Source organism: Rhinolophus hipposideros, assembly GCF_964194185.1.
Source record: "Rhinolophus hipposideros genome assembly, chromosome: 19".
In the NCBI taxonomy this organism is placed as follows: Eukaryota; Metazoa; Chordata; class Mammalia; order Chiroptera; family Rhinolophidae; genus Rhinolophus; species Rhinolophus hipposideros.
Window position 1 is genome coordinate 4,480,851 of NC_138065.1, and position 24,905 is coordinate 4,505,755.

The 24,905-nt window shown below is 36.5% G+C and overlaps 1 protein-coding gene across 4 annotated transcripts in view; it reads left to right on the forward strand.

The window, feature by feature from the left end:
* The first annotated feature begins 262 nt into the window (after positions 1-262).
* ARNT (aryl hydrocarbon receptor nuclear translocator) overlaps positions 263-24,905 on the forward strand; it is a 54,226-nt gene continuing 29,583 nt past the window's right edge. For all 4 annotated transcript variants that reach the window (XM_081025780.1, XM_081025781.1, XM_081025782.1 and 1 more), the window contains exons 1-3: positions 263-430; positions 18,778-18,889; positions 21,548-21,592. In XM_081025780.1, coding sequence (XP_080881906.1) covers positions 406-430; positions 18,778-18,889; positions 21,548-21,592 — 182 coding nt within the window. In that variant the 5' untranslated portion in view covers positions 263-405. The remainder of the gene's footprint in view (positions 431-18,777; positions 18,890-21,547; positions 21,593-24,905) is intronic.

Sequence of the window (24,905 nt, forward strand, 5' to 3'; positions counted from 1 at the left end):
TTCAGTAAAATAGTTTTTCACTGACGTCACTCATCACTGACCTCTGACGCACAGGAGGTGGGATTAGGGAGACAGCTGACTTCTTCCTCGCCCTCCCTCCTTCACTGGACCCGCTGCCTAAGTGGCCAGCTCTGCCTCTGGTCGATTTGGCGTTTCCATTGGTCGGTTTCCCCAAGGAGGCTGGCCTTGGGGCTGACTCCGCCCCTCTGTGGGCGGGGTCTCTCCGCCTTAGGGTCTGGGGACGGTGGGGGTTGCCGCGGCCGCCATCTTGGATTCCGCGGTAGCAGTGGTGGCTGTAGGGCGCCGCGTCTGGGGAGTGATTCTCCCCTCTTGCTCCCCCCCAGTTCGGTGACGGCGGCTCCTCCCACTCGGGGGAGGGGTGCCTCGGCGGTGGCACCTACGGCCATGGCGGCAACTACTGCTAACCCCGGTGAGGAGACGGAGGACTGGGGCGCCTCTAAAGGAGGAGGGGCTGAAAGGGTTGGCAGCTGAGGAGACCCAGGGCTGAGGGGCCGAAGTTGGGGCTGAGGGCGCTGGGACGCGCGGGGGCGACGAGGGGGCGGTGGGGGAGGGGAGTGACCTGGGGGAGGGGCCGAACCCTGGGGACCTGGGGAGACCCGAGGTGGAGGGAGGGAGCCGGCGGTGGGAGTTGAGGGTTCGGTTCCCCGAGTCCTGCTGGAGTTGCTGCCCGCACGGGGCTGGCCGGCCTGCACTCCCTGGCCGTGTGGCCCTCGTTCAACCCTCTGCCCACTGGAGCTGCGTGATGCCCAGGGACTGTGGGCAGAGGCTCTTGGTTTCCTTTAAAAGTACTTTGGATTCATAAACACTGGACCACGTTGCTGTTTAGTTAAGGTGGTACTTCCACATGTTTAAACGTTTCGATTTCCATGGCTGTTAAAAGAAATCTTTCAATACCGGTATATTCTCCCAGGTTTTCTAGGCTGTACCTGCACGTCCCCCCACACCCCCCAGCCCCCGGGCTGTTCTTTGAAACTTGCGTTTCTGTTGGAAGAGGTGCCTCTAGGGTCTAGCTGCTGAGGGCAGAGGTTTGTGAAGTGGTTGGCAGATCTTGCCAACAGCAAGCATGCATCCAGAACCCCAAGTTTAAATACTGTTCGGTGTGGATCGAGACAAGTTCAGTGCCCTGCCATTTTTCAATGGTCATTTTTTCTAAAGAGGGAGCTTGGACGTTAAAAAAAAAAAAAGCACAAAAAAAACTAAAAAAGACAACCAGTCGCGTCTAAGAGATGGAGTGGGGAGTAGTGCAGCAGGTTTAGGCAGGTCTTCAAATGCCTAGTCCTCTTTCCACTGTATTGTAGTTATTTTTCCCTAGGAAGTATTTCATTTTAGGGGTCCTCGTTTGCCTTGCTGACTTTGGCCATTCTCCTGCAAAATAAAATCCCTTCCTAGAAATTCCTGTCTTTGATCGACTTAAAAAAACACACAAAGAAAAAAAAAGCAAGCAGTAGAGGTGAATTTGTTGAAAATACTGCAATGGAAGGGATTCAGTGCTGTTTCCACGCTGAAATTTAGATTTCTTTCATGGCTCTGAAAGTCAGTATTATTTTGCAATACCCAGGTTTTGCTATTACACTTGAATCACTGAAATTTAGTTTTTCCCACCACGTATCTGGGAACAGAGCTATTTAAAGAAGGTCAGTATCATATTTTAAAATCTTTAAACAAATTTTTTAGAGGAAAAGGAGATAAAATTAATGGCTGAAATTCCAGTGCAGGAAGTGCTGAGTGATGGAATCACATTGGAAAGATTCTATTACCATATATTAATTTTTGCTCCAAAAGATACATTAGAGCTGATGGTCCGGCTAAGTCTTATTTTTGGGGAAACATGGTATTATGGCCTTGTAGTAAAATAACCTCTATCTGTTAACTGGGGAGTAAATAAACAAGATTTTATACTGATAACACATTGCAAAATACTTATATAACCCTAGTCAAGTTGCAGAGCATTTCTCTTATTAAGAGGTGGGTGGCCTGGGTAAACAAGTTCAGTTCATGTCAGAAGCTTTTTTCCAGCAGTGTGGGTGGGGTTGCTCTATTTTGTTTTGTTTTTTGAACAACAATAACCAGAATGATAATCTCTTGACCACATTTTCATTAGCTGATCAATATCAGCTTTAATCTGTACGCAGAAAAATAGCAAGTATTTGTGCAGAATCCTTGCTAATGAAACAGTGGATTTTGTTTGTTGTCCTTTGGCAGCCTGCTTCTGCACTTTGTAGATTTCTTTTTTGTTTGTGAAAAACTCTTCCACGTTATTGATCCCATGTTCAACACATTATAATTAAATAGAAGATGTATTTCTTTCTTCAAGTCTCCTTTTACTCTTACATCAAAAGAAAGATCATAGATGTACTGTGGACTTTTAGTAGCCTGCTGCATTTTGGGAAATGAGGGCACAGGATAGAAATGTACTGTGCTCAGTGAAAAGAAAGTAAATGGTTTTCAGATTGGAAGTCTTTGTTGTGTGGTCAAACTTTCTTTTCTTAGAGCCGTGTTAGGGACTAGTTACCTCATACCTATTTCTTTGAGTTTTTCTACCTTTTTTTTTTCTTCTGGTGGTTGTTTCCCTACAGTTCACGTTCTATCTTTACATATATCTGCAAAGGATTTTTAAATAATTATTTGACTCCTCTCTAAGCTTCATTTATGTTAATCCACAGCATTAAACAATGCTTGATCATTTTAATTGTATTTAGAGTATAATTTAGAGACTATTGATGGCTCTTTATAATATCTTGCAGGGGACCTGGTTCCTTTGTATTTTCACTGTCTTAACATGGTGCTGGATCAAAAGAAGAGTAAGATTATACTCTCTAAGAGTTATGCTGACGTAATATAGTTCTAATGTGATGATGGCCTTTTTCTGCATGAATTGATAATTCTTCATAGTCTATTAATTTTCACTAATTCTACAAACAGGAGTGGGTGGGTAGGTCCATGAAGTCTTAGGCCATACCTTTCTTGTCTATGGAATACTATCAATTTTGAGGAGCACTTTAAATTGCATGTGTGATTTGTAATGCATTGGCTAAGGAGCTGATAGGAAGAGATTAGGTATTTGATTTACAATTCAGTATTCAAACCAGAGAACCATGAATGAGTTTGTGCACGTGTAGGTTCTTCCTCCCTTCATTCTGGTATTCTCATTAGTAGAGACCTCTGTTTTGTGCTAGTACCATTTATTGTGGATGGAGAATATGGTAGAAGGCAAGGGAAGGAACACTGTTTGGGTGTGTAAGGCTGACATTTAGGAAAAATTTTTCCCCACATCATTTTCACCTATATAAATGATAGTTTTAAAACTATGCCGAGAAATAGGAATTAGTGCAGTGTAAAATTAAGATGCTAACTGTTATATTTTATTGCAAAAACTTTTGAAAAAGTGTTTATATTTTACTAATTCAGCAACTGAAATACAATTAACATTTTTATAAAGACCCTTAATCTGCATACTTTTTATGCTATTAGATTTGTGGTACCAAGCTGAATTTTTACTATTTTCTTAGAAATTAAGAAATAGATAACTTCTGCTTTCTTGGAACTCTAGTTTTCTTGTTGTTTTGAAATAGTGGTCTCTCAGTTTATGTTTTGTGTTCCAGCCGTACCCCTCTACTCCAACAATCCGCTAACATGAGATTAATAGGCTGTTTTATGGTTGTTTTGTGAAAGTTTTTTGTGGTTCTCTGCTATGGATGAGGACCTTCTTCTAAGAGAATAACCAGAGAGATTTCCACAGTGCCAAATGGTGATTGATCTTCAAAAATTAAATTGCAACACTCAAGGAAACTAAACCTTTTTCTCTTGATTTTACTTAGGCCATGACAGCTTGGGGATATTTAATTCCAAAACTAGTAAAATTTGAGTTAAGCTTCGTTTCTATATTGTTATCTATTTAAAAGACATCTCTAGTTGAATAATCTTTAACATACTGTTTATACATATGTCCACTGTTATTTCCTTCACTTCTGTTGCCCTTCCTAACTTTTCTGTATCTTTCATGACTATCCCAGTTTTTCTAGTTCCTCAGGCTAAGCAACTAGAAGTGTTTGGATTCTTTTACGTATTTATCTGGCTATCACATCTCTGTCTTTTTTTGGCATAAAAGTATATATTTTTAAACATATAAAGATATTAAAGCATAAAACATTTTAAACCATATAAGTATATTCAAAATCGATATATTTAAACATCCAAATGTTTAAAGTTATTTTAATCAAAATTATCCATGCATATATTCAAGGACTTAATTTTACATGATTTGTTATAAAAACAGCAGTCCTTTGCTCCCTTCTCTCAGTTTCTTCTTCCCAGTGACAGCCATTTTTATATCTTTTAACCTAACTTTTTGTTGAAATAAAATATCCCAGATTTAAGAGTTTTCAAATTGAAAGGACCAGACCAGTGAATGAAAACACACCCGCGCCAAGGCACATTATCATGAAATTTCAGCATCTGATACAAAGATTATCCTGTAAGCTCCAGAGGAAAAAAAAAAGGTCAGTTCAAAGTATGGTCCCTTCTTTTCAACTTTGCCTGGTGTTTTCCAGGAATCAGATTGGTCTTGCTTCTCAGTAGTCACACTGGAAAGTAGAAGACAATGAAGCAATGCCTTTAAAATTCTGAAGCAAAATAATTTCCAACTTAGAATTCCATACCTAGGCAAATTATCAATTAGTGAAGGAGAGGAAAGATATTTTCATACATCCAGGGTTTTCTTTACACTCTTTCTTGGGAATTTATTAGACGATGTGCTTTACTAGTAGGAGAGAGTAAACCAAGAAAGAAGAAACATGGAATACAGGGAAGGGCCAGTACAATAGGAGAAAAATGAAGCATCCATTTGGCATACATTGCTGTTAGTTTCTCAGTTTTCAGTATGGTTTCCTTGCTTTCGACTTTGCCTGGTGTTCTCCAGACTAGAGGACCTCTGGTTAACACTCCAGAGAATAAAGCAGTCTTTGACAGGGCGGAGGAAGGGCAGTTTCTCTCCTGGAAGGAACCAGGGAGAGGATCTGGGAATCTGCCTGCCGCTTAAACAGATGTAGAATCAATCCTCTATTTATTTTAGCTTTCATTCACCCCTCCTGCCCTGGCTTGCCCTATTCCCACCTCCCACTGGAATCACCAGTTCATGAGACTTTGGGGTATTCCAGTATGTAAATTGAATTGGTTTTTCTGCTTTTTTCCTTGCTGGCTTAGGATTCAGTTCTTGTGGGCCTACCAAGGCAGTTTACCCAGGTTCCAAAAATGTATTGCTCTTCCTCCCATTTTTTTCATCCATGTGGTTTTATATCTTGTGTAAAATTGTTTTTCTCCTTTGTATAGGGTGGGTAGGGAGAAAGTAAAAGATGTATATATTTAGCTAACTATCCTTATTTCGGAAGTTGCGTAGTTTAAAAATTTAGAAGCTCCTTTACCTTTTAATCCTGCCATCATACTCATTTAGGCTTTTTTATCACCTCATTTTGATTAGTCTTATTTGTCTCCCTGCTTCTGTTGCTTCAAACTTTAAATCTATCAGTTTAATCATTTAATTTACATTTTTTTCTTGTCACTCTGACTTACGGTGTATTTTGCCTGTCAGTTGTTGAATCAGATCTAAGATTTTATCTTGGCATTCAAAGCCTTCTCACAGTTGACATCTGTTTTTTTCTCCTGTATGTAGACTCTATGCTCTATATAGGTCGGTTTCCCTACGGCGCTTCACAGCTATTTTCATACCTCCCTTTGGTGGATTTGCTCATGTCCTTTTGTCTATGTGGAATGCCTCCTTCACTTTTTTTGAGGCCCAGCTTGACCTACCCTTTTGAAGCTTCCTCACTGGCTGGCCGGCTGCCTGCCTTGTTTCCTTTGGTTTTTCCTTCCGATGGATTACCTCCTCTGTGCTAGCTAGGGACTACGCCAGACCTTAGTTTCAAACATCTCAGTCATCCTTTCATCCTCTAAAGTCTTCTAACTCTTAGGTCCTATATAAACCTATTGATTAAAAGTATGAACTTTATTTTTTATAGAAAATTTTTGCATTTCTTAGGAAGTTACATATATTCACTATTTAAAATTTACAGGATGAAATAGAAAAAATGAATAGCAATAACACATAAAAATATACTCAGTCTTACTAATAATAGAAAAGTGCACATTAAACCAACAGTGATAATCATTTAATACCAAGAAAATTAGTAAAAATTTGAAGGATTACCAAAACCCAGTGCTGGTGGAGGTATGGATAATTGGGTACCGTTGGTGAGGCTTCTGATTGGTGTAACCTCCTTGGAGGGTAATGGGCAAAAGTTGAAATGTGCTCCCTTAGATCCGGTCATTTTCAGAAATTTGTTAGTATAGAAACACAACTGGCTCCTGTGCATGAAGATACACATGGACATTCACTGAAACATTATGTTAGTGATAGTTTGAATTTCGTAAATATTTACATTTGTATTATAAAGTACTGTGTAACTATTTAAAAGAATGTGCTAATACTGTGTTGATATACCTTCTAAGAGATATTGTTATATGGAAAAAATAAAATGTTTGGAACAAATATATGATCCCTCACCTTCTTTTTATGTAAATAACCCCAAACCCTATAATATATCATATTTACATTTTATGTAAATAACCCTAAGCCCTATAATATATATAGAAAAAGATCCGAAGGATTCATATCAGAATGTTAACAGCGGTTACCCATAGGGGGAAATTGAGATTGGGAGAATTTTACTTTTGATTGTTTGCTTCTGTATTATTTGAATATTTTTATAGACTTCTCCATTTGATTTTCTATATATCCGTATCGTATTTTAATATGTCACTTTTGTAATGACAACAATTAATAATGGCAAAAGCAGTTACCATTTTGGTGTTCGATATATTTTTATAAAGCTACTGTTTAAGGAGTACTTAGTGTGTCAGGCACTATGCTCAGCAATTTCCACCTGCAGTATCTAACTTAATCTTCCCAAAAGGTAGGGACTGTTAGACATTTTACAGATAAACTTAGAGAGATTGTGTAATTTGCCCAAGGTCATACAAGTGCTAAGTGGTATAACCCTAGAATTGGAATCCAGATTTATCTAACTTTAGAGTTTGAGCTGTGTTCGCTCAGAGATTTTCAGTGTGCGCCTCACACACATAAATTTTCTTTAAAAAAAGATATAAAGATCATGCATTTTCTGGTTATAAAAATAATGTACGCTTAATGTTGTATAGATATACAGAAAAATGTAGAAGTCTCTAAATGCCATCCCAGAGATAACCACTGTTAATAGTTTGCTGTATAACATTTGCTCACTCCGGTCTAGCCATGATATCATCCATACTATTTCTAGAATTTAACAGGCACATTCTCAGCTCCAGGCCTTTGCACTCTTTCTAGAATGCATTTCCTCCAAATACCTACATGGTTAATTCCCATACCTCCTTCTGATCTTTCCTTAAATGTTACCTTTTCAGTGAGGTCTTCCCTCACTATCTAAAATTGCTGCCCTCCTATACATGAACCTTTATATGCTTCTGATTTAACTTCCCCTAGTATATTGTTCTCCACATTTATCACTATATATTATATTATTAGGTTGTACAGTATGAAATTATCAATATTTAATCATTTTTTTGCCTATAAAATGTTAGTTTCATATTGTCAACCCAGTTTATATCTTAACTATTTCTCTATTTTTCTCTCTCCCACTAACATTCATAAGGGTTAAGATTTTTGTCTCTTCTGTTTAATCCTTTATCTCCAGGGCCTGCAACAGTACCTGGCATATAGTAGGCATGCAATAAATATCAAATGAATTCTTCCAGATTTTTGTTACGCACATGAACTTTAAAAATAATTATATATACTTTTCAGTAGCTTTTTTTCTCTTAATTGTATATGGTGGATAAATTTCCAATTCAATAGATAATAGATTAAAAAATACAATTTTTTTATGTATTAAAATATTTTTTGTTGAGCCAAAATACACATAATACAAAATTTGCCATTTTAACTATTTTTAAGTGTACAGTCATTGGTATTAGTATATTTACATTGTTGTGTACCATCTACCTCCAGAGCTTCTTTCATCTTGCAAAACTGAAACTGTACCCATTAAACAATAACTCTGTTCTTCAACCCCCAGCAACCACCATTCTCCACTCTGTCTCTGAATTTGACTATATGTACCTTATATAAGTGGAATCACATAATATATAAATGAAGTCATAAAAGGCAGATTTGTCTACTTGTGACTGGCTTGTTTAACGTACCATAATAACTTCTGGGTTGATTCATATGGTAGCATAGTACAGAATTTCCTGTTTTTTTATAGGCCGTATGTGCCTCACTTTTTTATCCATTCATCTCAGTGGACACTTGGGTTGTTTACTATGTTTCCCTGAAAAGAAGACCTGGCCGGACCATCAGCTCTAATGTGTCTTTTGGAGCAAAAATTAATGTAAGATCCAGTATTATATTATATTATACCCTATATTATAGTATATATTATGTTGTATATGTACTGTGCTAAGACCTGGTCTTATATTAATTTTTACTCCAAAAGACTCATTAGAGCTTATGGTCCGGCTAGGTCTTATTTTTGGGGAAACACAGTACCTCTTGACTATTGTGAGTAATATTGCTGTGAACATGGGGGTTGTACAAGTATCTCTTTGAGACCCTGCTTTTAGTTCTTTTGAGTATATACCCATAAGTGGGATAGCTGGGTCATAACGTAGTTCTATTTCTAAATTTTTGAGCAACCTCCATACTGTTTTCCATAGTGGCTGTACCATTTTACACGCCCACCAGCAGCGCACAAGAGGTCCAATTCCCCCACATCCTCACTAACACTTGATCTCTTTATTTCTTTTTTAAATGGTGACCATTCCCAATGGGTATGAGGTGGTATCTCACTGTAGTTTAGATTTGCATTTCTCTAATGATTAGTGATGTTGAGTATCTTTTCATTTACTTGTTGGCTATTTGTATATCTCTCTGGAGAATTGTCTATCAAGTTGTTTGCCCATTTTTTAATCAGATTGTGTTCTTTTTGTTGAGTTGCAGTTCTTTATATATTTTCGATTATTAATCCCATATCAGGTAAGTGATTCACAAATACTTTCTCTCATTCCATGGGTTGTCTTTTTACTCTGTTGATATTGTTCTTTGATAAACAAACAAAAGTTTCTAATTTTGGTGTAGCCCAAATTCACCAAATCGAAAGTATCTACTTTTCACTTTTGTTGCTTGTGCTTTTGACATACCCAAGAAATTGCCAAATCCAATGTCATGAAGCTTTTCCCATATGTTTTCTTCTAAGTTTTATAGTTTTAGCTCCTACGTTCAGGTCTTTGATCTATTTTGAGTTAATTTTTGTATATGACGTAAGGTAAGGAAGGCTACAGCTTTATGCTTTGCATGTGGTTATCCAATTTTCTCAGCACCATTTGTTGAAAAGACTTTCTTTTCCCGTTTAATAGTCTTGGCACCCTTGTTGAAAATCATTTGACCATATGTGTGAGTGTTTGTTTCTGGGCTCTCTGTTCCATTGGTCTATATGTCTGTCTTTCTGCCAGTACCATACTATTTTGATTACTGTAGCTTTGTTACGCATCGTCATTTTAATGGTGGTTTTGAGTACCCTCTTCATCCAGTATTAAAGGCAGTTGTAAATGCTTGGGCTTGTAATAAAAAACGTGCATAAAATGAATCAGGGAACTGATTCATTTTATCTAAGTTGTCAAATTTATGTGTGTTCGTTATTCTTGTGTTTTGAGATTAGGTGAAGTTTATTATAAATATAATTTGGAGGTAGATTTTAGGACTAATGAATAAAACATTAAAAAACATATCCAAAGTGGTGCATGTTTTAGACAAGTTACCAATATGACGGATTATTGTTACCAACATTTAAAAAAAATTTTATTACGTATCTATTCGACTGTTAATGCTTTATTGCTCCTATTTTTCTCAGTCGTATGTTTTCAATGACTTAGTTTGATGTTATTTCTCCTATTTCAGGAAAGGTAGGTACATTTAGAAGTAGCTTTTCTGTAAATCTGGGAGACTATGTTGAATGACTAAAACATGTTATACTTACTGTTTTTCTGTAATTTCTGTCAGCTTCAATTTGACAATTTGATTCTGTAAAATCAATTTCTGTGATTTTAATAGAAGGTACTTGAATTTAGTACACTAAGAGTACCCCTTAACTATGCTACCCTTACATCACCCTGAGTTCCTTTTCCATTTAAAAGGAGCTACTAATATTAGTAAATCAAATCCAGAGTGTATTAAGAGAGTCATACATCATTACTGTATTCATTTCCCAGGCCTGCTGTGACAAATTACCACAAACTGGAGGGCTTAAAACAACAGAAATTGATTCTCTCACAGTTCTGGAGGCTCACATTCCGAAATGAAGATGTTGGCAGGTTTGGTTCCTTCTGGAGGCGCTGAGGGAGAAACCTACCTTCTTTTCTAGCTGGTAGACACATCACTCCAGTCTCTGTGTCTCTGTATCCAAATGTTCCTTTCTTGCTCTAGTAAAGGCAGCAATCATTGCATTTAGAGTCCACCCTAATCCAGTAGGACCTCAATCTTAATTATATCTTTAGCGACCCTAATTCTAAATAAGGTCACATTCTGAGGTTCTATCTGGACATGCATTTTTACACTATTCAACCCACTACAATTATCGAGTTTTTGTGTAAACATTTTTCTGGGATTAAATACCCACAAGTGGAGTGCTGGGTCATATGTCAGTTTCATGTTTAAAGAAATCCCCAACTATTTTCCGGAATGGCTGTGCTATATTACATTCTTACCAGAAATGTGTAAGTGATCTACTTTTTCTGTATCATTCCCAACGTTCGGTATTGTTATTTTATTATTTTTTTTTTTTTTGGTTGTTGAGAGCCCACTGGCCCATGTGGGAATCGAACCGGCAGCCTTCGGAGTTAGGAGCACGGAGCTCTAACCGCCTGCGCCACCGGGCCGGCCCGTTATTGTTTTTTTATTTTAAGCGTTCTGATAGGTGTGTAGTGCAGCTCATTGTGGTTTAATTTGCATTTCTTTCATGGCTAATGATGTTGACCATCTTTTCGTGTGCTTATTTATCATTTGTGTATCTTCTTTGGTGAAATGTCTCTTCTTGTGTTTTGCCCATGTTCTAATTGTCCCATTTGCTTTTTCACTGTTGAGTTTGTTTTTTTTTCCAAAAGATTTTTTTATTTATTGGGGAAGGGGAACAGGACTTTATTGGGGAACAGTGTGTACTTCCAGGCCTTTTTTTCTAAGTCAAGTTGTTGTCCTTTCAATCTTAGTTGTGGAGGGTGCTGTTCAGCTTCAAGTTGTTGTCCTTTCAGTCTTAGTTGTGGAGGGCGCAGCTCAGCTCCAGGTCCAGTTGCTGTTTCTAGTTGCAGGGGGCGGAGCCCACCATCCCTTGTGGGACTCGAGGAATTGAACTGGCAACCTTGTGGTTGAGAGACCATTGGTCCATGTGGGAATCGAACCGGCAGCCTTCGGAGTTAGGAGCATGGAGCTCTAACTGCCTGAGCCACCGGACCCACTGGGCAGCCCTACTGTTGAGTTTTGAGAGTTCTTTTTATATTCTAGATACAAATGCTTTGTCCTTTGCTGCAGTGTGTTCTTGCACTCTAACTTGTCTTTTCATCCTCTGACAGTCTTTCATAGAGCAAAAGTTTTTAATTTTAATGAAATCCAATTTATCAGTTTTTCTTTCCTTTCATGTATCATGCTCTTGGTGCTAAGTCTAAGAACTCTTTGCCTAGCTCTAGATCCTGAAAAATTTCTCCTGTTTCCCCCCCCAAAAGTTACATAGTTTTACATTTAATTCAGTGATTCATTTTGATTATTTTTATATAAGGGGTGAAGCTTAAGTTGAGTTCCTTTTTTCGCCTACAGATGTCCAATTGCTTTAGTACCTTTTGTTGAAAAAGGCTATCTTTCCTCCCTCCAGTGAATTGCATTTGCCCTTTTGTCAAAACTCATTCGGGCATATTTGTGTGGCTCTATTTCTGAGTTCCAGTGATCTCTGCATGTGTCCCTTTGCTAAGACGGCAGGATTGTAGCTACACAATCTTGAAATTGGGTGGACTGATTCCTCTCACTTTTTCTTTGTCAAAGTTGCTTTAGCTATTATAGTTCTTTTAGCTTTCCATATAAATTTTAGAATAATCTTGTTTATATCTACAAAAACATGTTGGTAGAATTTTGGTAAGAATTGCATTAAACCTGTATGTATATCTATGTGAAGAGAATTGGCATCTTTACTATGCTAAGTAAACATAGACATATTATGTCTCTCCATTTATTTTGATTTTTGATTTTTTTTCTTCAGTGTTGTGTAGTTTCATCATACAATTCCTGTTAGATTTACACCTAAATATTTTTTTAATGATTATAAATGGCTTTGTATTTTAATTTTGGAATCCTTGTATTAATTGCTAGTATATAGAAACAATTGATTTTTTGAAAATTAAAGTTTATTGGGGTGACAATTGCTAGTAAAATTGCATAGATTTCAGGCGTGCAATTCTGTAATACATCATCTGAAACAATTGATTTTTAAAAATATTTTGTATCCTGAAATTTTGCTGAATTTATTCTAGGAGGTTTTTTTGATAGATGCTTTAGGTTTTTCTATGAAGACGCTCGTGCTGTCTGAAAATGGGGACAGTTTTATCTCTTTCCTTTTGAACTATATGCCTTTTATTTCCTTTTTTTGCATCTTTGCACTGGCTAGAACTTCACACGCTCTGTTTAAGTAACGAGAGAATATTCTTGCCTAGTTTCCAATCTTACAGAGAAAGCATTGTCTTTCACTATTAAATATAATATTAGCTGTAGGTTTTTGTTTATTTTTTGGTAGATTTCTTTTATCGAGTTGAGGACATTTCCCTCTGTTCCTGTTTTTCTGAGTTTTTAATCACGAATGGCTGTTGAATTTTGTTAAATGCTTTTTGTGCATAAGTTGATCTGATTGTTATTTTATTACTTTAACCTGTTAGTATGGTGAATTATGTTCATTGACTTTTAAATACTAAACCAGTTTGCTTCCCTAGAATAAATCACACTTGGTTATATTGTATAATTCTTTTGCGTATTTCTAAGTTCTATTTGCTAATGTTTTGTTGAGGCTTTTTGTATCTGTTTTCTTGGGGAATGTTGATGTGTAGTTTTTTGTTTTGTTTTTGTACTGTCTTTGGTTTTGGTATCAGTGTCATAATAGCTTCATAAGATGAATTGGTAGGTGTCCCCTTAACTAGTTTCTGGAGAAGATTGTGTAGAATTGGTGTTAATTCTTATTTAGTAGAATTCTCAAGTGAAATCTGGACCTGGAGCTTTCTTTTTTTGATAGTTTTAAAATTGTGAATTCAATTTCTTAATAGTTGTGGAGCCATTCAAGTCATTGGATTATTTGTAAAGGGTCGGTTGTAGTTTGTGTTTTTTCAAGGAATTGATTCATTCTGTCTAATTTATCAAATTTCTGTGTCTAAGTTATTCTTAGCATTGCCAACTATCCCTTTGATTTCTTCAGGGTCTGTAGTGATATCCCTGTTTCATTCCTGATGTTGGTAGTTTATGGCTTCTCTTTTTTGTTTTCTTGCTAGAAATTTGTCAACTTTATTGATCTATTTAAAGAACTAGCTCTTTTAAAAAATTTCTTTCTTTGTTTTTCTGTTTTCAAATTCATTGATTTATGTTCTTTATTATTTCCTTCCTTTTGCTTGCTTTGGGTTATTTTGTTCTTTGTCTAGATTCTTGCGGTAGAAGCTTAGATGATTGATTTGACTTTTCCTCTTTTCCAATGTAAGCATTTTAGTGCTATAAAATTTCCTCTGAATACAGCTTTTGCAGTGTCCCACAAATTTTGCTAACTTGTATTTTCATTTACATTTTAGTTCAATGCATTTTTAGTTCCTCTCAGACTTCCTCTTTTATTCATTGATTATTTAGAAATATGTTGTTTAGCGTCCAAGTATATGGAGATTTTCCTTTTGTCTTTCTGTTAATTGAAGTCTAGTTTGATTCCATTGTTGGAGAATACAATCGATGATTTCAGTTCTAATTTAAAAGAGGTTTGTTTAATGGCTCAGGATATGGTCTATCTTGGTATATGTTTTGGGGACACTTGAATGTGTATCTGGGGTTGAATGGAATGTTTCTGTAAATGTTAATTAGACTATGTTGGTTAGTGGTGATGTTGAAATCTGTATCTTTGTTGATTTTCTTTCTCATTGGTCTGACAATTTTTGAGAGGGGGTGTTGAAGTGTCCAACTATAATTATTTTCTTCTTTCTGTTCTGTCAGCTTTTGTGTAACATATTTGGCAGCTCTTTTGTTTGTTGCATATACAGCAGGTGTCTTTTTCTTTTTTGAGAATTTTTAGAAGAGTTTATTTGAGCCAAACTGTCAACATATGTCAGGGAGCAAGATCTCAAATGCTCCCTCCAGGCATCTTCTTGGTGGATTGAATCTTTATTACATAATGTCCTTCTCTGTTTCTGGTAATTTTATTTGCTCTGGAGTTTACTTTGTCTGGTTATTATTAATATAGCCACTCTTGTTTTCCTTTGATTAATGTTTACATGATATATCTTTTTCCATTCTCGTTCATTTTGCCTCTACTTTTTTATTTGAAGAGAGTTTCTTGTAGATATCATATAGTTGTGTCATGCTTTCTAATTTTCTCTGCCTGTCAGTTGTAGATTGGCATTTAGACCAGTTACATTTAATAAAATTATTTAGGCCATTAACATTTAATAAAATTATTGGTATGTTAGGGCTGCCATTTTGTTTGTTTTCTGTTTGTTTTGGTTTTCGTTTCTGTTTTCTTTTTCCTGCCTTCCTGTAGATTATGTCAGCTTTTTTTAGAATTCCATTTGGATTTACCTATAATGTTTGTTAGTGTATCTCCTGGTATAGTTTTTTTGTAATTGCTGTAGTGGGCATTACGTTATATACACATAACTTGTCATAGTCTTTTGGTGTTTTCGTTTTACCAGTTTTAAAGTGTTGAAATCTTACCTCTCTTTATATTCCTCTACTCTCCCTCTTTATAATTTAATTTTTAAAGTATTTTCTCTATATACATTTAGAAGCATATTAGCATTATAAATTTTGCTTCAACTATCAAATGTAATTTAGAAAACTCAAAAGGAGAAGGAAAGCCTATTGATTTTATCCATCTTTTTGCATACTGTGTTCTTTGTTCTTTCTTGATGTTCCAAAATTCCTTGTATAATTTTCTTTCTGTTTACAGAACTTTGTTTAGCCATTCTTTTAGGATAGGTCTGGTGACAAATTCTCCCTGGTTTTCCATCATCAGAGAATGTGTTGATTTCCCCCTCATTTCTGAATGATGTTTTCACTGGATATAGGATTCTGGGTTGGCAATTCTTTCAGAACTTAAAAAAATATCATTCCACTTTCTTTTGGCCTCCATGGTTTCTGATGAAAAATCTGTTGTCATTTGGATTGTTTTTCCTCTATAAGTAAAGTATTGTTTTTCTCTACTTAAAAGTTTTCTTTATCTTTAGTTTTTAGAAATTTAATTGTAATGTGTATAGTAATGGATTTCTTTAGGTTTATCCTTTTGGGGTTTACTCAAAGTCTTGAATGTGTAGGTTATATCTCTTGCCAGATTTAGGAAGTTTCAGATGATATATTTCAGCCCTCTTTCTCCTCTCTTTCCAGGACTCTAATGACACAACTATCAGACCTTTTGTTATAGTTACACAGGTACTTGAGATTCTGTTAATTTTTTTCCTGTTCATTTTCTTTCCTAGTCTATTTTCTCTCTGTTCAGATTGGGTAATTTCTAATGTTCTGTCTTTCATTTCACTGATTGTTTCCTTTGTTCCCTCAATTTTCCTGTTGAGCCCATCCGTTTAACTTTTTATTTCAGTTCTAAAATTTCATTTGATTTTTCTTTAGATCTCCTATTTCTTTGTTGAGGCTTTTTATTTTTTCATTTGTTTCAACCGTGTTGGTAAGTGCTTGTTGAAGCATTTTTATCATTGCTGCTTTAAAATGTTTTGTCAAGTAATTCTAAAATCTGTGTTACATCATTGTTGGCATATCTTGGTTGTTATTTTTTTATTCAATTTCAGATCTTCTTGGTTCTTGGTATGATAAGTGATTTTTAAAAAGTTGAAGCCTGGTCATTTTTGTATTAATGTTATGTGGTACTGGATCTTTTTGAAACCTGTTTCAGCTGGCTTTCCCTGGCACCACTTTGGGGGTGGGAGGAGTGCGCCTTGTTGTGGCTGGGTGGGGGTAGAATTCCAGGTTCCCCACTCAGCCTCTGTTGACACTTGAGGTGAAGGCTCTTGTTACTACTGGATGGGGATGGGAGTTACATCTTCCGCATGGTTTCCACTGACATTGTGTGGGACAGGTCCTCACTTCTGACCAGTGGAAATGAAAGTTCCAAGACCCTACTTGGCCTGTGACACCATCCCAGAAGGGGTTCTTGAGTACCTTGTTACAACCTTGCAAGGATGAACGGTTTGCCTCCCCACTCAACCTTTGCTGGTAGAGTGCAAATGAGGTCACAGTTTTCCTGTGGTGTTTGGCTGGGGTAGAGTAGTTGTCTAAGAATTTTCTGTCTTGGTCAGCTTTCGCCTTTCCTGGTTAGACAGAGCAGGCTTTTGGTGGGTTTGTTTTTGTCTGTATCCCTTTGTGTTACCAGGTTGCCAACTTTTTCAGCCCCATGGCTGGGATATAGGAGGCAAAAAAGAAAACTGAGAGAAACTCAACACATGTCATTCCTCAGGTCTTGTGGTCCCCAGCTGGTCTGCCTCCCTCCACCTTTCAGAGAATTCTTATTTTCTATATAATATCCCAGGTTTTTAGTTGTACTTAGCAGGCGGAATAGGGAAAAGTACATCTAATTCCATTGTCCAAGGAGCACAAATAAGTATGTGACATTTAATAAAAAATTTTTGTAAAGTAAATTAATGGGGAACGGAGGACTTTCCTATTTGATAATTAAAAGGTATGGTGACGCTGTTGTAATCAAGTGTTCAGTATTGACATCGGAGCAGAAAGATATACTAATACAGAAGAAAAGTATAGAAAGAGGTAATTCTCTATAGACAAAGTATAACAAAGGAGTCACCTCAGGTAAATGAGGAAAGGATGGACTATTCAACAAATGATCCTAGAATATTAGCTCTCCATTTGGAAGAAAATGATGAGAGTCCTACTGTATGCCAGGCAGGCATGAAGTAATACATCCAGATCGATTAAAAATCTAAATATGAGAAACAATATAGAAATAATTTGAAGTTGGGGAGCTTTCCTAAGCAAGACAGAAATCTAGGAATTATTTAGGAAAACATTGATGAATTTAACAACATAAAAATGCAAAATGTATCATTAAAGGCAAATATAGGTGATGAGAAAATGTTTGTAGTACATAATAGACAAAGGACTTAATACCCCTTGCATACTGATCCTACAAATTCATTTTATAAAGTCCATGTTCAGCATAAAAATATTAAAGATATGAAGTCAACTCATTGACTTCTGTTGACTAATAAATATAAAAAGAAACATAATGCAGATTAAAACAAGTAATACAACATTTTTACCTGCTAATTTGGTAAAATTGAAACATATACTATCCAGTGCTGGTGAGGGGAAGAGGTGCTCACATCCTGTTAGTGGGAGCATAAATTGTAGCCGCCTTTTTGGAATGTAATTTAGCAATATCCATCAAAATATGAAATGCTTATATATTTGGACACAGTGAATTCCATCTCCAGGAATCTATCCTAAATAGCAAAAGAGAATTTAAAGTTGTATACATAAATGTTCTTGGTGTGTGATTTACAATAGTTAGAAAAGTAAAAAAACTTATAATAGTAAAATGGTAAATAGAAATAACATAAATGTCAGTCAGGAAATGGTTGAATAACATGTAGTAGTATTAGGTTGGTACAAAAGTAATTGTGGTTTAAAAGATTAAAAATTGTAAAAACCACAATTACTTTCACACCAACCTAATATATTTATACAATTGAAGTCATAAAAAGGAATGAGGTATATATGTCTGTAATTGTGTGTATGCATAGGTATCCATGATGTATATTTAAATGACAAAGCCTGTTGCAGTCAGGATTCCATTTTTATTAAGAAAAAATGTGACTGTTTTTGATAAAGAGAGATGATAGATATGCATAATCTGAAGGAAAAAAAATAGGAGATAAGATAAGCTCACCTGTCAACAATGGTTACTTCTAGGGGATGAGATAGAATTGGAAGGGGGTTAAAGGGGGCAGGAAAAGGAGCCATAACGAAGAACTTACAGTTTAGCTCTGTATACTTTTTTTTGAGTGTTGGAATTTAGGTGATTTTTGTTTTTGGGTTTCCTGTATTTTCTTAATTTAATAAATCAATGGAGCTAAGTTATATATATTTGCTGCATGAGTGAAATGTACAAACCAATTTTTGTGTGTGTTTTAGATTAATATTGTGTCACCACGACAAGGTTTTAAAAGTGAAAGCTGCAGATTACAGTATTCCTTCTTCCAAACTCTTATGAAGTGGGGGAACTGAAGTGGGGGGAAATCTTTTACCAGTGTAAGAATTCTAGAAGAGCAATCTGGATATGAGTGTTTGTGTTTTCTAGCAAACTACTGAGATTTTTATCCATAACTTGAGCCCTTCTAGCCAACTTGTTGATGATGATAAGCAAGGACCATCTTTTTAAAATATGTATTTCCATTTTTCTCTGACAGAAATGACGTCAGATGTACCATCACTGGGTCCAGCCATTGCCTCTGGAAACCCTGGGCCTGGGATTCAAGGTGGAGGAGCCATTGTCCAGAGGCCTATTAAGCGGCGACCAGGGTGAGTTTGGGTGTATTGTGTCGTGAATGTCTCTCCCATAAGCCAGCCTGATTTATTTAGTTACTGAACCCTCTTGGCTATTCCTAACCCTCTCACTTCAATTGGTTATTTACTGCACTGCTCTCAGATAACTCTCTTTAGTCCCTTTATTTAGAATTAATTCTTTATTTAGAATTAATCTTTATATCTAAGTTTCTTATAAGCATTTTTTTTAAAACCAAAAATCTCTGCAAGGTAAAAGACTGTGGTGAGGCCCAAAGATTTCACTGTGGCTGAGAAAACTTTGCTGCCTTCGTTAAGCTTTGTGTTTCAATTCTCAATCTTTTTGGGTAGGCTTTTTAACTTTTCTGAATTTAGAGATTGCTAAACTGGGGAATATTTCTCCTCTAAGTTACTGACACCTTGCTTGATTTGGAATGCAGAGCCCATTCAGTTCCAAAAGTATTTATGAAATGCCTAATTAGTGTGAGGTATTGTGCTGATTTCTGGTGGGAGACAAAGATAAATAAGATGCAGTCTTGGTCTTTAAGTTGCTTATGTTCTGACAGGGATCCTCACCATACACATAAATATAACACAAGATAGAGTATGCCAAGTTTGTAAGAAAGGAACAACCACAGTATTGTGTGTTTCATTGTATGGAAATACCACAATTGATTGGTAAAGATTGGGAAAGTCTTCAGAAAGGAGGTTTAGAAAGGCCTGGAAGAATAGATAGTATTTTATCAATTTTTTGGTATTACAATTTTTTTTCTTTTTAAAAATTAGGTAGTTAATATTATAGCTAGCTTTTAAATTTTATCCCATGAATAGTAATGCAAGAGTGATCCCTGGGTTAAGGTGGCAACGTGAGTAACATATTAAGACTTTCTACTATGTCTGCAAAGGTCTTACACATTTTAACTCATTTATTGAGGCACAGGGTGAGTAAGTAACTTACCCGAAGTCCTGAAGCTAGTAAGTGGGAGATCTGTGATTGAACCTTGGGAGGTTAGCTATAGAGTCCACTGTCTTAAACCCACTGTTGTGGTTATGTATAATAGCAAACAATTAGAAGCACTATAAATATCAAAATTAGGGGTTTGGTTAAGTTACGTTTAAAAGTGGAATACTGTACAGCTATTAGAAGTGACAAATGTGTCAGTACAGGAAGATGTTCACAGCGTAGTAAGAGAAGAGGTTACAGTGTATGTAATATACCACTCTGCTAGCAAAAAAGTGTGTAAAATATGTATAGTGTGTGTATAGCAAAAAGGTGAAAGCATACGCATCAAATTTCTGGGTGATTGCTTTATGGGAGACTGATTTTTTATTTGTTTTTAATTATTTCCAGATTTTCTGAAATGAATGTGTATTGGTAATCAGGAAAATATGTTAAAAGATTGGAAAAGTTAGAAAGAATAAAATAGCAGTAATCTTGCTGCCCAGAGTCCTCTCTCGTGTAATTTCTTCATTCTTTATATATAGATTTTAAAAATAGTTATATAATTATATAGTTTTATATAGTCTGGTCTTTTTACCTAATCATACATAATAACCTTTTTTTATATTGTTACATATTCTGGGTATACATAATTTTTAATAGTTGCATAAAGGGATGTACTTAATTCCTATTTTGGGACACTTAAGTTGTTTGGAAGATCTTGCTATTATATATAATGCTTAATGAAGATCTTTGTACATAAATTTTTTCTAGTTATTTCTTTAGGATAGATTCTTAGAAATGGAGTTACTGGGTAAGTAGGTAGAATTTGACAGGTGATCAGGGGCTACAGGGAGGAAGAGGAATGAATACTTGCAGGATTGATGCTGTGTACATATAAAACCCATCTCTAGAGAGGCCCGTACTATCAGCTTGTCACACTAGTATAGATGCCACGAGCTCACTGGGTTAAGGTGGTTACGTGAGTAATGTTTAGTTTAATGGAGTGCAGAGACTAACAGTAGATCTGCCTTCCTAGTTACCTATAACCTTCCCTCATTCCCTGAAATGAAAGTCACCTCTGCTTTCACCGAACACCTATAGCATATTGGTTGTGCTCCCCACGTGGCCCTTTCCCATCCTCACTTGTTTTATATTCTCTTCGTCTAGGCAAAGAGTCCCTCGAAGCAGATCTCTTGCTCTCACCTCATCTGGCAAAGCGTCTTAAATGTAGCGTATTGCATGTTACTCAGATGAATGGAGCAAAGAAGCATCATTTAACCACCTTCTCTGATCAGAGTCTTCCATCACTCCCTTATGTAACATCGCTGTTTTGAAAGGTGTTTCAGAGAGCTGATAACATCACTTAGAGTAGACTACAGAAATGAAAAAGGACCTGAATTATTCATATTAGTTTTTTCTTGTCCTTTTTGTGTGGATTCCTATTCCTTTTGTAGAGGACGTACTCTGATGTAAAACTTGGGCAAAGGCTGACTGCTTCCCTAGAAATATGTAAGGTAGCAGCATTCGGTACCCTTTTTTGATTGCTCACTTTCCTTGTCCCGTTGGGTGCAGAGAGGAAGACGTAACATAGCTTTGCTTGACTTCTGTCTACTTCCTCTTTTCCTTCTTCCATTTGGGTGGGTGTTCAAGTAGCTTGTAGGTTGAGAATATTTAATTTCTAAATGTTCTATATTATCAGTAAGCTTACACTATTTATTGTTGGCTTTCCCCAGGTTGGATTTTGATGATGATGGAGAAGGGAACAGTAAATTTTTGAGGTAAGATTTTGAAAAACTTTCTCTAGATTTCTGATAGTAAAAATTAGTTCATGATCTCTATATTTCTGACTTATAATATTTTCATCCTTAGGCTTAAGGAGAGTACTTCATCCTTAAATTAAACTTTCCTATTATATTATGCCCCACAAAAATTTCAAGCATTCTGTTAATAGCTCCAGAAGAAGGAGCTCAATGAAGAAAGGGCAGAGACTTTACAAAACCCTCTGTGTCAGTTATCTATTGCTGTGTGTGTGGCATACAAACACGATTTCTTCTCACAATTCTGTGAATTGGCTGGGTGGGCAGTTATTCTGCGTATCTTGCCTCGACTCACTTATAAGCCTGTATTCCACTAGCTGGTCAGCTGGAAAGTGGACTCGGCCGACGTGGCTGGGTGTCTTTTTGTGGTCTTTTGTCCTTACGGAAGCCAGACTGAGTTTCTTTGCATGGTGATGGCTACAATCCAGAGGGTGAGTCCTTATCCTTTGGACTGTAGGATGTATTATACCTTGTAAGTAAGTGCTTATCAAATCTCTGCTCTGTATTGACATTTGCTGATGTCCCGTTGGCCAAAGCCCTGCGGTGTGGGAGGGAGGTTACACAAGGGAGTGGATCTTGGCAGGTGTAATTCATGGGGGGTCCTCTGATATCCCATGACGTTGCCTACAGAGCAGGAGTTGGAATTTGTGTCCTTGAATAAAGAATCTCCTGGAGCATTGAAAATGGACTTTCCAATATATTGATGAAGGAGTTCTTTCAGAAAAGAAATATTCGTTCTTGCTGAGACCAGTAACTTGGTTTTGTTTTTAAGTAAGGAAAGCGGTAAGAGTCAGAGAAAGGAAGATAACCTGGACGACACCCTGCCTTCTTTCTTTCCAAAGTTAGAAATATTACCCGAGTAGTGTCTGCATTGCAGAGGCTCAGCTACTTGAGAGACGTATAAAGGAGCCCTGTGTTTTCAAATTAATTTTATTATGCAAGATTTCATTTTGTTTATTTGTTTGTCTTATTAACTAAGCTTTTAAAAGTAAGATAAATATATTTTGTTGCAGAATTTTTGAATCGTGCAAAGTTATATCTAGTGAAAGTACATTTTCCTTTCTCTTCAGACCTGCAGAACCCTTCCCCTTAGCCAACTACAGTTTCCAGTTTATTGAGTATCCTTCCAGAAATACTCAGTGCATATGTAAGTGTATTTAAGTGTACATGTGCACACATACACACACTCATAATCTCCTGTTTGTTTTTACACAGAGGATGCTCATATTGGAAATTGCTTGGCATTGTTTAGTTTTATAATGCTTACTTAGTTCAGTCAGTGACATATCTTTTTTTTTTCTTTTTCTTTTTAAGTAACGTGTAAAGTTAAGGCTTGTATTTCTAGCTACTGACTAGTTAGTTGATGAACCCTTCCAGATATTCTTGAAAACAGCAGTTGTGGCTTGGCCACCATAAAGAAATAGTTGCAAAATATTGAAGAAAATAATTCTCTAAGAGAACTCTTCAGACTTAATGAGTGTCAGTAAATGTGAAGAGGGGAAGAGATTTCAATTTTGGGGGAAGGATAGACTTTTTCAAATAGTTCTGTTGGGAATTCCTCTAATTGGGAATCCCTGATTGTAATGAAGACACTCGTAGCGGAATTATGTTGTGCGTATGAATGGGACAGAGGTAACCATTAGTCTACTTGATACCTATCAGCTCTAGCCCTGAGTCACTGCCTTTGTTTACACAAAATCTACTAGTAACAAACTGCAGTTGACACTTGAACAATGTGAGTTCAAACTGTGTGGGTCCACTTATGTGTGGTTTTGTTTTTTCAATAAAAACATAATTGGCCCTCCGTACCTCCAGGTTTCGCCTTCGTGGATTCAATTAACTATGGATCAAAAGCACTATTTTAGATCTGTGGTTGGGAGTCCATGGATATGAAAGGCAGACTGTGTACATTGTTCTACGAAATTTTATATGAGGGACTTGAGCATCCACGGGTTTTGTTATCCATGGGGGGGTCCTAGAGCCAATCCCCCATGGATACCAAGGGACAACTTGAGTTTTTGGGGGAATCAAAAGTTATATGTGGATTTTCGACTGCACGGGGGTCAGTGCTCCTAACCCCTCCCATATTTTTCCAGTGTCAACTGTACATGCAAATCCAAAAAGGTTCATTTGTCCTTTTCCCAACCATAAAAAAAAATGACTGTCACAATTCATCTCACCAGGTGGGTCATTATGCCTGAGAGAGGTATCACCAAATTTCTTTGACCATCAATACTTTTCTACTCTGGTTAGTGAGTGAAAGCCGTATTTGCATTGTATCTGTAAATCAACATTAAATCTCTTTAGTGAATGCTACTTTTGAAAGTTGTAATTTGTTATCTCTTTCATTGCTTTGTTTATATATCATTGATATTCTCTAGACAACATCTGTAAAGTTATTTTTAAGACTATCAAGGCTTTGAAACTCTAGGTGCACTAGCAGAGTTACTAGTACCTGGTTAGTGCTTCTCAGACTTGACTGCATGGACAACTTCACCTGGGTTCTTGGTCAGATGAAGGTTCTAATTCAGCAGGTCTGGGGGTAGGACCCAGCGTTCTGAATTCTGATAGATTCCTTGGTGGAGCTGCTGCTCCTGGTCCACTGAGCACCCTGGGGTAGCAAGGATCTAGAAGACTCAGTCTTGAGATTCAAAATTAACATGTGAATTATTGGTCTCTTTGTTTTCAGTGGAGGCCACTTATTTTCATTAGGAGTTTGTAGCATCTGATTCATAGCATATTTTGTCTCCTAGAAGAGGCCATAGACCATTTGTCCTTGGCTTGAAATGCCACTATATCACCATGTTCGCCCATCCTTCCACTTCCACTTTCCAGTTATTTTCAAAACTTTGAAAATTCTTGGGGTCAAATTAGTTGAGGACTTATAGCCTGTGAAGGAGCAGTATAAATTCTAGCTCTAATTTAATAACGGTTTAACTGCAAATTTTGTAAGACTTACCTATCTCCCAGAAGCACTTCCTGCCCAAATTTGATAGATCTTTGCTTTACCCTGTGCCAATGAGAAAAGGAAAATATAGATCATCCAGAAAATATAGTAGTGTTTTTAAAGTTAGGTTTTCTTCCCTCGACACATCCTCCTTTGTGGTTTTTGTAGTAACAAACAGGATTTATTACTTATTAAATAGAAGTTGTTGGAATGAATGGATTGTGTTTCCTTGATCAAAGATTTAAGGTGCATTGTTTAAATCATAGTTTATCTCTTAAAAACTTCTGCACATTAAAAACAAAACAAAAACAAAAAAACGTCTGCACA